General features: G+C 42.0%; 1 protein-coding gene across 1 annotated transcript; it reads left to right on the top strand.

Annotated features, from left to right (window-relative positions):
• The first annotated feature begins 2568 nt into the window (after window positions 1–2568).
• LOC139330199 (flavin-containing monooxygenase 5-like) lies at window positions 2569–10411 on the top strand. The gene is made up of 10 exons (XM_070960966.1): window positions 2569–2613; window positions 5941–6113; window positions 6420–6608; window positions 7322–7487; window positions 7664–7806; window positions 7938–8134; window positions 8302–8437; window positions 9085–9304; window positions 9643–9715; window positions 10024–10411. Exons 2-10 carry the CDS (start codon window positions 5982–5984, stop codon window positions 10409–10411), a joined length of 1644 nt encoding a protein of 547 aa, XP_070817067.1. The 5' UTR covers window positions 2569–2613; window positions 5941–5981.
• The last annotated feature ends 5017 nt before the right edge of the window (window positions 10412–15428 follow it).

The raw sequence follows: 15428 nt of genomic DNA, 5'->3' as shown, positions 1-15428 counted from the left end.
GTGATGCTGCTCCCCCAGCAGACTGCGCTGTAGAAAATGGCAGAGGCCACAGCGGAGTCATAGAAGGTCTTCAGCAGTGCCCCCACACCCCTTTTAATTTTTATGTGATGTGATGTACAACCTGTAATATTTATATGATGGTGTAATCAAAGTATCATGTCAGAACTATCCAGGGAAGGGAGGGACATTGTCGCCATGGGGTGGGGGTGGGGGGTTAAGGATTGTTTTGGGGGGTTTTTTTGTTTTGTTTTCTTGTTTGTTTGTTTTTTTCCACAGAGTTTCATAAAATATTTTTCACTGTGCTTATAATTGTGTACTCTGCACCCCAAAAGACCTCAGCCTCTGACAGCAGATAGAGTCTGCTCTGTCCTTTTTTATAAAGTGCAGTGGTGTTACAGGTACTTATAAGATGTCACCATCTCAATGTCCCCTCCCTGGATGTTCACTGGGGAGGGGGGAGAGTGCGGGTGCCGACGGAAGTCCACAACCAGCTCCTTGGTTTTTCCAGCGTTAATCAGGAGGTGGTTCTGCTGACACCAGTCCACAAAATCCTGGATGAGTCCTCTGTATGACCTGTCGTCCCCATCTGTGATGAGGCCGACAATGGCAGAGTCATCAGAGAACATCTGCGGGTGGCAGGTGGGTGACAGGTGGGAAAAGTCAGCTGTGTAGAGGGTGAAGAGGAAGGGTGCCATGCAACAACTGGATTCTGACTTTGGCAAAAACATGCATGTGTGTTTATCTCAGACTATGCTCAGTGTGAGGAGGAGAGCAGGGCGGTGGGAGATGGAGACAGAGAGGAGGGAGGGTCAGAGTGAGACTCACGTTTGTGCAGGACACTTCACCCGGCTTCACCCACCACTCAGAGACTTCCCAGGTGCCAACTGTAATTTCCCATGCTCTCTGATCTCTCACTCTGCTGCAATGTCAAATAAAGTTTGAGACTGTGACACCTGGTGGCCAATAGGTGATTAAATTTAAAGAGTTTACTTCTGCGCAACTTTTGGCACAACTTGCTGTCATCAATCACAGACACACACTGTTTAACAAAAGGGTTGATGACAGTTTATCAAAGACTTTTAAATCAATCGTGTTGAAATCATCTTTAGAGAATGAATATGCAAGATCTCTGTTTTAGGTTGAAGGAATACTCGAAATGCTGAGGCAGCAGGCCGTAGTTTGAAACTGAGGTGCATAACATTTTCATTACTATACCGTAATTATCTGCTCTTTTTAAATGCAGTTTTTAAACAGTGAATGTTAAACAGTCTATTAATGATGCACTTAACAAGATACCTTTCTATTCACCATTGATGTATCCTCTCCATCATTTTTCCGTATATCTAAAAAAGGATGGATTTTCTTTGTTTCCATAAAATATATATTTAATGTGGTCGATGGTGACAGCTATCAGTGTATATGTGTGTTCACATTGTGTCTTTATGGATGTGTGTGTTGGTATGATAAATGTGATAAATACACTCTCAGATCTAAAAAGTACTTTGAGTCTGTTTAAGTCTGTCTTTGTGTCTGCTCTGCTGGCACATGCTTGGTAGTTTATTCTTTTTAGGACACATCAAGAAAGACAATAACCTCAAATGAAAATTCATACACATTTATTACTTACTGATGAAAAGATTTTAGAATGCACGAAGCCTTGTGTTTAATGCATTCATCCACCAGGACCTGCCTTGCATGTGTGCTTTGTTGCTTTTTGGTCAGGTGCTATGATGTCCCTCGAGCAACATTTATTATAATGCTGGAGGAACAAAAACAACTCAGACACTACATTTAAAATGTTTGTCTTTCTCTGCCCAGTCACACTGGAGTTAGACTTTGGAATTACAAGTTTGAAGTTTAAACATCATTTGTCAGTTTTCCAATAATCTTGTAGGACAGATTAATAATTCATCATATTCATCTCGCTTTGATTTCTTTTTTCATTTCTTCAAACACCAGCTGCAGCGAGGCCTTAAGGTCAGCGTTTTCTTTACAGTTTGAATGAATGATGGTTGTTGAGTGACTACTTATAATTAACAAAAAAGTGTTCTTATTCTTCATACTTTATGACTTGTGCAATGATTTAAAACTGTGGTTAGCCTACTGCTGTCTGTTTAAAATAAGAAACGAATCTTTTCAGTGGCTTTGGGATATTTTTTTGTTCACTTGATGAATTAATGAACGTTATAATCTAAAAATATCAGAAATGCTGGTGAACTGAATGGGTGTAAAATGTCGGCCACACACATCTCAAAGGTGCAGCGCTGTTAAAAATGAATCAATGAAAAAAATTAAGCCCTGCACACCGACTCCAAGACACAACACTCATTCAAAAGTGCAACACTTGGATTCAAGTCAGTTCTGTCAGTCAGTGTGATCAATGCTTACATACAGCAGGCTGCTACCACACTAACCGACTTGACCGGCTTTACGAGCGTGGTCAACCATTCAACCTGCCCAGAACCTGCCCCTCCTCAGGCATTAAATCGGGGGAAGCTGACGAGTATCATCCAGATAGGTGACGTTGTCTGCATTGTGAGGTTTGTGTTACATAACCTGTGCTTTAACTTTCTTCGAGAAGGTTTCTGAAAGGGATACAGCTGCACTAACAAGGTAATGTGACTGATCTCAGAGAATATATTTATAGCTTTTCCTTTTAATCAAATAGATGTCCACCATCATGCCAGATAGATTATTAGTTTGCAGATGAAGCAAGTTAGTTTTGTGATTTTTAATGTTTTACTGATGTTTTATCATTTTATTTGGATGCTCAGACAGTTTTTGGGTTTTGTTTTTCTGCATGTGCCTCATTGGATGTAATTGAATATCTGCTAAATTGTGAATAATATCAACAGTAAGAGTGGTGATGTTTGATTTATAATTTGTTTGAGATTCAGCATGGCTTTTGTGCGAAATTTAGAAGCAGCAAAACTGCATGCCACTACATTTATTATGAAGATTAGAAGCTATTGCTAAAAGGAAAAGTGTCCTGTGGTCATTAGATTGCAGATTTAGACAAGTTTCAAGTATTTATTTTTATTCTTTAAGAAAATCTTTCATTTCTCTGTTGTAAACATGCTGTGATCTTACACTCTTTTTCTCTCACTTCATTTTTAAATCAACAGTTCAGGTATAACAGAATGATTGATCAATTGATAGTAGTAGCCTATATTAATAGATCATGCTAAAGCCACAGCAGGTTCCAGCATGTGCTAACCAATTCAAGAGCAGATCAATCTGTGTTGATCCCTTTTATTGTGGGTCCTGTCTTCAATCTAGGTGGAGGTTGTGATAAAAGCAGATTTTGATAAAAGATACTGGCATCTCACAGTTTATTGCTCCATCAATGCTTGAAATATTCTGCCCAATCCAGAAATGTTTGACTTATGTTGTAGGAATCATTAGGTCATTTGCTCTTGTGATTTTTTATAGCATTATTTTATGAGAGGCATCATCTAAACACACCTACACACTCACTCCGCATGTGAGCGCTGAGTAATATTTTAACTTTCAGAGAGTAACAAGTGTTGATAACCCTTCATTAATGACAAACAGTTACATCTGCACAGCATTTACTTTGCAGACAGTGAGTAAGTTCTTTGCGAGTGGTGTAAGTGGACGTACAGTATAAGAGTGAGAAATATGCTGTAGTAAGCGTTGTAAACGTGATGCAAACAAAACTCCAGGGCACAGGAGAGGTCAGTGGTGGAGAACACGCAGACTGAGGCTGTCCATTGCAGTTCAGTTAAATGGTGTTTGCTCATTCAGTCTGGTTCGTTTAGGGCTGTGAGATCACGCTCATTTGAATTCTGGTGAGAACCAAACAAGCTCGTTGACAGACAAAAAAAAGACAAATCCCATCTGGTTCAAGTTAACTTGTTTGTGTTGAAAAGACAGCAGATCAAACCTACACACAAATATTTTATACCACTCACATTTTGTTTTTTGTTTTTTTTTTCATCACCTGTGCTGAAATAAAAAGACCACTGGACCACTGGAAATATGGCTACACAATATCAGACTAATATGTCTTCATGTGTTGTAGCGGGTTAATTTCAGTCCCACTTGCAAGTCTAGAGTCTCAGGAAATGTTTGGGGAACCAAACCTCAACATTCACACTCAGTATTAAATGTATGAGAGGAAGGTTGTACTGGTTGACTGGAAAGCCATGGAGGCGGTAGCAAAGCCAGTTTAGCAGTCTCTTTAGCTGAGGGCAGCTTGGTCAGGGACACAACGTGAGCCATCTTACTGAAGCGATCCACCACAGTCAAGATGGTTGTGTTCCCCTGAGACGGTGGAGGGCCAGTGATGAAGTCCAGGGAGATGTGAGACCATGGGCGATGAGGGACTGAAGGGGATGTAGGAACCCAGCAGGGGCGCGGTGAGATGGCTTGTGCTGGTTGCACATGGGACAGGCATTAACGATCTGGATCCCTGGATGACAAGTGAGCTTGGAGGAGTGGGCCCACTGGAGGACATCGGACCGTAGGGCAGAAGGAACAAACCAGGACCAGGTTGACTCTCGACAGCAGATTTTACCCTCTCCTCGATCTCCCCTGTGGCGGTCAATCAGACAGGAAGCAGGAAGGATGGTTGTGGAGCCCGAAGTCCTCTCTTCTCCAACTGATGAGACAAGGCATCTGGCTTGATATTGTGGTATTCAGGTCGGTATGAAAGGGACAGTTGAACCGGGTGAAGAAGAGAGACCACCTGGCTTGACGGGAATTCAGTCTCTGGGCTGTGCGGATGTATTCCAGGTTCTTGTGATCAGTCGAGTTCCGAAGAGTTCCAGAAGAGCAATCTGGCACTGAGTGAGTGTGGGGTGGTATTTTAAGTATTGCAGTAATTGCTATGAGACTCAGATGTGTGATCAGGTGAGCGGTCAGGTGGGCATAGCGATTTGGAAAAGTACTGACAGCACAGGTGAGCAGATGTGGTGTGGTACTGTGACTCTCATGCCATGGTTTGAAATTCATCCAAAACAACAGTGGCACCTGAGATTTGGTTCTCACCATAAGATATTTGACCATTATAATGCAAACTGAAGCTGGAAATCAATACAATCATCAGAATTTTCTTCTTTACATTTTAATTTTCAATTCTATGTCATGGCAATGCTGTTGCTTGAGGCACAAAAAGCACATGGTTGGGGTAAGGAAAAGATAATGTTTTGGCTTAAAATACCAGGTTTTGCTGCCACAAACACTGCTCGCGCTCACACTGGGAAATCCATCTCATTTACATGTACTGGAAATCTGAACTATGGTGCTTTGATACCTATTGATATCTGTGGTTTGCAGAAAAGTATGATGCCAACACTTCATCCTGACCTGAATTTCAGGTTCATTGATTTTATTATGGGAGCCTTGAAGAAACATTTTCAAAACAGTCAATCATTGGCTACTACACAACATGATTACGTGACTTTTTCCTCTGTATTCATTATTCCAGCATAAAATCGGCTGGTTTGATTGTGCTTGCAAAGAAACTGGTCCCCCCTTCTCTGCTTCCTCTACAGCGTGGTTAATCTTCTTCAGTACTCATCCATCTGAAACCCAAATTAATACACTTATCCTTGGTTGAATCAAGCAACTTAAAAAGCCTTCATTTATATGCAAAATAATTACTCAAAAACTGGTGCAGCAGTGCTGCAGTGTTCTCAGTCTGGCTCCAGTGTTGTGCCAGTAAGAAACATCATTGGGGAAGGCTATTTTTGAAGCTTCAGCAGCTGATCTAGTGGCTTTAGTATAGATCCAGGGCAGCATGTCAACCAAATCTGTGCCAGGATGCTCTACAGCTGAAGTGTCTGCTCTGTACTGTAGCAGAGCAGGAAGTAGAAAGGTAGTTCCACATGAAACTGCTTCATATAACACCACAACTCAACACACTCATTTCCTCTACCACCTCTCTTCTTACTCCAGTTCTGACCTCTCTATCAGATCAGAGACCTCGCTGCTGTCAGTCATACACCCTTTCCAGCATGGTTCAGAAGGTGGCCGTGATCGGTGCAGGGATTTCTGGTCTCACCAGCATTAAGGCCTGTTTGGACGAAGGTCTGGAGCCCACCTGCTTTGAGAGCAGCCATGACATTGGGGGTCTATGGAGATTTAAGGCGAGTATTAGCTATACAGTAGAATTTGAGAAAGTGCATTTTAGAGCACATTTAAACTCTTTTGGGCATTTATACTTCTGTTAGAGTCATGTGCATCCAGTAGCAGTGATGTGTCATACTAATGCACAGAGTACATCTCCAGTTCTTATCAAGGGTTGTATTTTAACAACAGATGTTGAAGTTGGGTTTTTGAGGCTCATCAACTTCCATTACAGTAGCATACGAGGCCCAAAGTTATTAAGGTTCACTGCTAAGTTCAAAAATCATTCTATGTCCTACTATCTGTTCATTTTTGTCTGTCTGCAGGACAATCCAGAGCCTGGACGGGCCAACATCTATTTCTCTGTGATCATCAACAGCTCCAAAGAGAGGATGGCCTTCAGTGACTTCCCCCCGCCAGCTCATTTCCCCAACAACATGCACCACTCTGAGATGCTGCAATATCTGCGTCTCTATGCTCAGGCCTTCAAACTGCTGCGGCACATATGCTTCCAGGTTAGAGGTCATTATATAGACCAATCAGCCACTTCATTAAAACCATTGACACGTGAAGTGAATAACAGTAATCATCTTGTTATAATGCAGTGCTCTGATGGGAAACCTTGGGTCCTGGCATTCATGTGGATGTTACTTTGACATGTACCACCTACCTAAACATTGTTGCAGACCAGTACAGCCCGTCATGATCATGGTATTCCCTGATGGCAGTGGCCTCATTCAGCACAATAATATGCTGTGCTGCACTGCAAAAACTGTTCAGGAGTGATTTGAAGAACATGACAAGGTGTTGATTTGGCCTCAACTTCTCTAGATCTCAATCCAATTGAGCATCTGTGGGATGTGCTTGAACAAGTGTTATCTACAGAGGCAGCTTACAGGACTTAAAGGATCCATTGCTAATGTCTTGGAGCCAGATACCACGGCACACCTTCAGAGGTCATGTGTCCATGCCTCAATGACTCAGAGCTGTTTTGGTGGCACACGATGATGAAACTATGAACTATTATACTCATGTATAGCAGTAGGTGTGTTCCAGTTCAGAGGCTGCATCATCCAGTGACAATGCCCACAGAGGGCCAGTGATTTAGGATGAATGGGCGCCTCCTCCAAAAATTAGACACTAGCCACACAGAGACTAAACCGAGGGGCAAAACTAAGTTCTTGACAACTTGTAGAGTCAAATATTTCTGTGTTTGCGTGTGTCTCAGACTACCGTGGTCAGTGTGAGGCAGAGGCCAGATTTTGCTGTGACAGGCCAGTGGGAGGTTGAGACAGAGAAGACAGAGGGTCAGAGGGAGACTCGTGTTTTCGATGCAGTGCTGGTTTGCACCGGGCATTTCACCCGACCTCACCTGCCACTCGGAGATTTCCCAGGTAGTATAACATCGTCATACTTACTACACCTGAGAAAACCTGTTTTATTGCACTGTCTATTCAAACAGAGGGCTTGACCTCAATGGGTTCACCATATTTAGATAAGTGATTGATTGATTGATTGATTGATTGATTGATTGGTCTTTGATTGATTGGTCTTTGATTCCTTGTTTCAGGTATTGAGAGCTTTGAAGGCAGATATTTCCACAGCTGGGATTACCGCAACTCTGATGGTATGCAGGGGAAAAGAGTTGTGGTGATTGGGATTGGGAGCTCTGGAGGTGATATTGCTGTGGATATCAGTAGAGTTGCTGAGAAGGTACAAAATTAAATTAAACTTCTGTATTGCTGTGTGCATATTAGTGAGGCTTTTAACTGAACAGATGTTGAAAATATAAAGGATGATACAAATGTGGATATTTGCAATCTCTGTGATGATCTGATATGCAGGTGTACCTCGCTACCAGGAGCGGAGCCTGGGTTGTGAGCCGTGTAGGAGACGGGGGACTCCCAGTGGACATGCTAGGGACGTCCCGGATGAATATGATGCTACAGAATCTCTGCCCCTCGTGGAGCGCCAGGAAGTTGGAAAAGAAAGTGAACAAAGTATTTGATCATGGACTATATGGCCTGAAACCAAAACATGGGTAACAAGATCATGTTTTAGTCACAAACATTTATGTTTATAATTAACCTAATCTAGAGGTAGCTCTATCATACAAGACAATTAGATGAAGTCAACCACACCGACAGTTTCAACAGATAAGGGGGAGATTGGGGTGTCACTCATGCAGCTTTGGTGTTTTCCTGGCAGGATTTTTGCACAGAATGCTGTAGTGAGTGACGACCTGCCAGCTCGGATCATCGCAGGTCGGGTTCAGGTGAAGCCAAATGTCAAAGAGTTCTGTGGTTCCAGTGTGGTCTTTGCCGATGGGAGCATCGTACACAAGGTGCGTCTGATTAGTACAGTAACATTTCTTAGTCTGTAAACTTGGGCTTTGACACATGTGATGGACTAGCTCTTTTGTCTCTATGAGGCAATAGAGACATTGTGGCACAGAAGAGATTTGAACCCAGAAGCATGGCAGAGAGGCAGCCACAGGCAAATAAACGTGTTTAGACGATTTGATCAAAAACCAGGAAAGGGTCAAAACCAGGAGATCAGTCAGAGAAGGCAAACCAGATGAGGGTCAGGTGAATAATCATCGGACTGGGGAAAAGCCAGGCTTCACACAGGCAGGACCAGGCAGTTAGAACCCGGTGGAGTAAAAGTGAAAGTGAGCTATAAATTATAACACTGGGCTATTTAGAGGAAATGGGAAGCAGGTGAGTAAGTGGGCAGGGAGGTCAGGTGGTAGGTGGGAAGGGGGGTTACTGTAGGACAGGAGGGAGTGCCTCAGTCTGGGATCACATTACAGAATGAATGCAATAACCTGGCTGGAGCTGTGTGGAGCACAATAATCAATGATTGAATGGTTCAAATATACAAACATATCAAATGCTTACATTCCTCCCATCATTGAGATCTTTGTGTGTGTGTGTGTGTGTGTGTGTGTGTGTGTGTGTGTGTGTGTGTATACGCACACGCGCCATTCAGGTGGATGAGGTGGTGTTTGCCACAGGGTACAACTACAGCTTCCCCTTCCTGCCCTCAGCTCTGCAGGCTAAAAGCGGCTACAGGCTGCGTCTCTACATGCATGTGTTCCCTCCTGCGCTGGCCCGGCCTACGCTGGCCGTGATTGGCTTCGTCCACGGCCTTGGATCCATAACCCCACTGGCTGAGATGCAGGCCCGCTGGGCTACAAGAGTGTTCAAAGGTAAACTTGAATCTTAATTTACACCTGAAGTATTTTCTTAATCACTTGTTCACCCTTATCCACAGAAGTTGATTCATTTTAATGTGGCATTAAATATTTATGTCCCAATGAAAAAGCCAAATAATTGTATTTTTTAACATCTGTTTTTCACTGAATTATGAAATTTAATACATATAAAGGAAATACATATAACAATATATACATTTTTTGTTAGATATGTTTTTTATTTCTGCATTTTTAATCTTCCATAGATCTCAGGTCTGATGGTGTGACTTTAATGAGATTTTTATTCATTCATTTTTTTATTCACTCAATTCATTCAACCAAATTTTCCATAGGTTTAACAGACTTACCCTCTCAGGAAAAAATGCAAGAGGAAGTTGACAAGGACACAGAAACGATGCATGAGAGGTAAGGAATTAAAGTCATCCACCACATTCCAGTAAAACAGTGTCTACATCATACATCGCAGCGTACTTAGAAAGGCTGCTGCCACGAGAAAAGTATGACATTATTCCATATAACTGTAGTAAAGCTAACTCAAATGTTTTTTTTTTTGTTAAGCCAGTCTTTAGCTTTCTTCAGAAATGGAATTTTAAGTTATGCATTAGCTTTGACCACGATGGTGACTGTTTCATAACAAATGCTCATGATTTTTTGCCCATGTGGCAACTTTTAAAACTCATCCGTTCGTCTCTTCTTGCTTCTCCATCTCTTAGATATGCCTGCTCTGAACGCACCCCCATCCAGGTGGACTACATCCCTTACCTGGACTCCGTGGCAGAGCAGGTGGGGGTCCGACCAAACGTACTGTGGCTCTTGATTAAGGACCCCAGACTGGCACTGCAGGTTCTTCTGGGCCCCTGCACGTCATATCAGTACCGTCTGACTGGACCGGGCCAGTGGGCTGGAGCCCGTGAGGCCATTCTCACTCAGTGGGAGCGGGTGTACCAGCCTTTCAGGACCAGAGTGTTACCAGAACCAGAGACCAGTTCTCCTAAACAGAGCATTGTAGTGATTTTCTCAGGTGCGGTGCTACTGTGCTGCTTTTTCTTCAATAAACACTGCCATTCCTTCTCCTTTCCTCTCACATTCAGTAAATCTTAAAATGGTTTAGTGTTAAACCAGCATGGCTGAACTATTTCAGTCTTGTCAAAGTCTACATGCTGGTCAGTTCTCCTCCGGTGTGGTGTGTGCCAGTGCGGTTAAACATTATGAGATAAACTTGACTTTAAATCCAAGAAAGCTTAAGTCCTCCTCACTCTGAATACCCTCAATACCAAGTTCTACCACCAGAGTCCAGTGATCTTAACTGGATCACTCACTTAGGTCACTTTATTGAGGTACAACATGACACAACACAAGCGACTGTAACTGGACTGAACTGACACCATGCTCTTGCCTGGCCTAACCTCTGACTTCTCAACGATGTCAAATATCCCTGCGAGCTGCAGGGAACAGTGTCATTACGACATAATCAACAGCACAAAAAAGCCAGAAAGCGTAACAGCAGGAACTATGAAATGCAGTAACTTGCACAAAGGTGGAAACAAAACAATGAATAAGCTGTAGCTGAAAAGGGTCAGTTCATTTCTACGTGGGGAAATTATTAACTTGGGCTGCACGGTGGCGCAGCAGGTAGTGCGGGTGCCTCACAGCAAGAAGGTTGCCGGTTTGATCCCCGGGTCAGGCGGGGCCTTTCTGTGTGAAGTTTGCATGTTCTTCCCGTGCATGCGTGGGTTCTCTCCGGGTACTCCGGCTTCCTCCCACAGACCAAAAACATGCTCATTAGGTTAATTGATGACTCTAAAATTGTCCGTAGGTGTGAATGTGAGTGTGAATGTTTGTTTGTCCTTGTATGTGGCCCTGCAATCGGCTGGCGACCGGTTCAGGGTGTACCCCGCCTCTCGCCCATTGTAGCTGGGATAGGCTCCAGCCCCCCGCAACCCTGAAAGGGATAGGCGGTATAGAAAATGGATGGATGGATGGAAATAATTACCTTATGAAGTAAGCCTGTCAGTGACTCTGTTTCTCTGTTTACCAACATTGATGGAGAACTCCAGGAGGCGGTGAAGACAGGTGTTTTTATGTTGATCTCAGTGCAATCAGACTAAACTGATGTTCTCTTTAGAAAGTAGAAACACGTCAGCGCAGGCGGGTTTACTTTGAAGAAAATGGTCCTGAAGTGGTGAATGTGGGAGAGTTCGGACAGTGTCAATTACCTGGAATACAGCGCCATCTTGTGGTCTCTTTGTGTTACTTTAACTCAGAAACCCACCCGCCCATGATCGAGAGCTTGTGTTCAGCATTATGTAAACTATTGTAAAGTCTGATCCAGATGTTTATGCCAATGAGGCCGCCTGAGTCTTTGTATCTGTTTTTCTTTTTCTTTTTCTTCTTCTTCTTCTTCTTCTTCTTCTTCTTCTTCTTCTTCTTCTTTTGGCATTCTTCATATAACACTGAATATATCCATGTTACTAAAAAACACATTTGTTTCATTTTTGTCATTTCTGTATTTGTCAGACTTTTAAGTTTATTAACCAGAAATAGATTTAAATAAATGTAAAATTCAGTGGCTGTGTTGTGTCTCCGTATCCAGCTTGTTTTGTTATGTATATTACCGTTGATGCATTCAGAAGCCTCCAAGTTCACTGATAAATTTTTTAATTTTATTAATCAAATCTGACAGTTTGACAATATTTAACGGCCTAACGATAGAACAGGACTGTGTGAGGTTTGCATGATGTCGAAACAAGGACACATAATCTTATTTTCAAACAATGATTAATAAAACGTATGAACGATAAACTGGAGAACAAGTGTCAAACCTGTCAGGCCTGCACATACAGTATGATGAACCTATTCGAAACAGAAAGAAATACATTTTTAGACAGTCTCTTTGTAGGCTCTATCTACATACAATACTTGTGCATTTTCCTCTTTTGCATAATTATTTTTCTCAACAAGTAAGACTAACGGGCTGCACGTTGGCGCAGCAGGTAGTGCGTGTGCCTCACAGCACGAAGGTTGCCGGTTCGATCCCCGGGTCAGGCGGGGCCTTTCTGTGTGAAGTTTGCATGTTCTTCCCGTGCATGCGTGGGTTCTCTCCGGGTACTCCGGCTTCCTCCCACAGACCAAAAACATGCTCATTAGGTTAATTGATGACTCTAAATTGTCCGTAGGTGTGAATGTGAGTGTGAATGTTTGTTTGTCCTTGCATGTGGCCCTGCAATCGGCTGGCGAACGGTTCAGGGTGTACCCCGCCTCTCGCCCATTGTAGCTGGGATAGGCTCCAGCCCCCCGCAACCCCGAAAGGGATAGGCGGTATAGATAATGGATGGATGGAAGTAAGACTAACTGCCCAAACAGTCGTCAGCAAGAACAGTAAGATTTGCACAGACCACTACAAGCATTATTTTCTTTGCAACACTGAATAATTAAAGAAAGTGGTCATTAATCAGACCATCCAGCTCACAGGATGGTATTTTCCTCTCATACGTGTGCAAGCATTTAAATAAAATCTAAAGACATGTGGAAAATGAATTGAATAAAACAGTTAAAGAATGATTCTTTAAATGTTCACTTATTCCTGAAACACACAAACTACCTGCTGACATAATAATCTCTATCACATTTCCCCAAAGCTTTTTGAAACTTCCAGCTGTACATTTTAATTTGACTGCATTTCCTTTGCCTTGCAGTATTTTATCAGTTATGTTACCTCTCAAAAATTCAATTAACAGACTAAAACGTGTAATATGCCGTCTGTATGTGTGGTTCATCCAGTTTATGTTTATTTAAGCACCACAAAGTGTATTCAGAATGAATATTACATAAAGACTTTGTAGTTTGTCCTCAGAATAGACTGGAGACACATTTTAACGTATATTGTTTTGTACATTTCTGTCGATACAAAAATGTTATTTAATCGCTGCTTTAATAAAGTGTAATGTTGTCCTGCTTTGAAAGTACTTTACTTTTTGATCAGTGTAGCTCCTCCTTGCAGATTTGCATTTCTTGTAACGTATGTTTTGGGAAATCATTTTGGAAAGGTAGAGGAAAATTATATAACCCTAAAAAACAAGACCTTCTGCAGACACTGGGCTTACCTGAAAATGTGTAACAGCTTACACTCTATTTCACAGTTCCTGAGAAATTAATGTTTTGGCAACTTAAAGTGTTTTAACTCATCACAGCCTTATAAGAACCATATCACCAAAAAATAAACATATAGAACTTAACACAAAGAACATAAAGAACTTGGATAATTATGAGTTAGACTGGCATAAAACTGAAGAAACCTGCTAAATTACTACAAAGATGCCCTGTGAGCAAGAGGTGGTTCAAGCTCTTTTAAAGCTGCAAGTGGCGCATAGCGAAATTTCAGAAAGCTCTAGATAAGAAAATAATACTTGCTGGGCAATGTTTCAAAGCTGCAGTGTGCATTTAAAACCAAAATAAATTGGAAACAGGTTCAAAGATGAAAAGAGATGCTCTCAACATATAGGAACTGTTATCAAAGCTGCACGTCCCACCAGTGCTGTATGTTGACAGGATAAGATGGCAGTAAGACTGAAACAGTGCTTCAAAGCTGCAAACAGAGGCATCATGTGACTGCTGGGAGATCATGTGCTTGGGTTGAAAGTCTGCAGAGTGTCTGTTCCCAATTGTATTTTCACCTTGTCTTAAACATGATAGGAGAAGAGTCTTGCTTAGGCGTTGTATATGTGTAGATTAATCATATAAATTTGGAGACCCTATTTCAGATGAATCTTGTCTAAGATTTTGTAAATGAAATGCTGTTTATTTCAGTAAAAAAGCACATATGTGTTCACTTCGTACTGAGTTCGGAGGTTGCACTTTGTCTTCTGTTTTGCCACATTTTGAGTCATCTTGGTATTTATTAAACAGGGACCACTCACCATCATAATCACTCCAGTGACACTGTGACCCCCCCTGTGTCAGAACCTGTGTTACTTCTGTATGTATGAACAAAACATTATGATTATAGTGCATTTTCTAGTCATGCTGGTATTCTATGATCACTCCAGAAATCATGGTTAGACCAATAATTCACATCCTCGGAAAGCTTTTGTTCAACTCGTTTCCTCATGTCCTGAGGACCCACAGTGGATCAATCATCAATCTGCCCTTTCTGTATGCTAAACTCTGAGTTTTAGTCCATTCTTCGTGTCTCCCTGTGAAGAGGAGGTAAGGCTGATGCATGTTCATGTAGGTGTTGGTATTGTTTGCACTTAGCTTGGCCAGATAAGACCTTCATGCATGTGCATGTGTTAATGAGAGAAGCAGTGGTGGAATGTAATCTACATGTACTGAGATTTTGTGCTTCAGGACAAATTAGAGTAATTTTCATGCAAAAACATTTTATGGATCCAGGTACTCCAATGGGAAGATTTGCTGCTTTGTTTGTAGAATAATTTTAATTTATTTTTTATAAAGTTGACGTTCGGACTACTGGTTGCCAAAACAAGCTTTGGGCTTTGAAATAATTCTGATGAAATGTCTCACTATTTTCTTAATTTTTACAAACCAAACAGCCCTGTACAAAATAGTTCAAAATTAGCTCCACCTCAACGAACTTTGTGGTCCTAAACCTGGGAAAGGTCTGATTCTTTTGCAATGCAACATCAGTGACCTCCACGTTTACTCCTGTAGGACATCTTTGTTGTGATCTGAGTAATGAATCCGAATTGAGCGCGTGGGCCTTCACTGTGAATGAAATCTTTGCAGAAAAGGTACAGATGGAACTGACTAATTGCTGGTACTGTTACAGCTTCACAGACGTGTCATGTCCATTCAAGCTAGGGGTGCGTGTGTCACTCAGATTTTTGATTTCTGCATTATTTTTGATATTTTTATTTTTATTTAATGCCTATTATTTCTATAATTCGCCGTTCTGATCTTTTCATATTTCAAGTTAAATTCTGGCATAGATCAGACCGCAAAAACTCACAGCCCCCCCTTTCCCTGTGGTTTTGGTTTCTTCCAAAAGTTGCAGGGTGAAGTCGGTGCCCAGCAGCATATACGCGCCGCAGAAAGGCCACACAGCGGTGTTCCGTTGCGCGTCACTACTGGAGGAAATAAAGGCCCCGTCTTAACGCTG

This window comes from Chaetodon trifascialis, chromosome 4 (assembly GCF_039877785.1).
Source record: "Chaetodon trifascialis isolate fChaTrf1 chromosome 4, fChaTrf1.hap1, whole genome shotgun sequence".
In the NCBI taxonomy this organism is placed as follows: Eukaryota; Metazoa; Chordata; class Actinopteri; order Chaetodontiformes; family Chaetodontidae; genus Chaetodon; species Chaetodon trifascialis.
The sequence above is the reverse complement of the archived record's forward strand: the minus strand, read 5'-3'. Positions and strand labels throughout refer to the sequence as shown.

Bases quoted from the DNA above. Each gene is read 5' to 3' on its own strand.
- LOC139330199 (XM_070960966.1), top strand. From the start codon at position 5,982: ATGGTTCAGAAGGTGGCCGTGATCGGTGCAGGGATTTCTGGTCTCACC. The intron at 7,807-7,937 runs GTACAAAATTAA...TCTGATATGCAG, and splicing joins TCAGTAGAGTTGCTGAGAAG to GTGTACCTCGCTACCAGGAG. The intron at 8,135-8,301 runs GTAACAAGATCA...TTTTCCTGGCAG, and splicing joins GGCCTGAAACCAAAACATGG to GATTTTTGCACAGAATGCTG.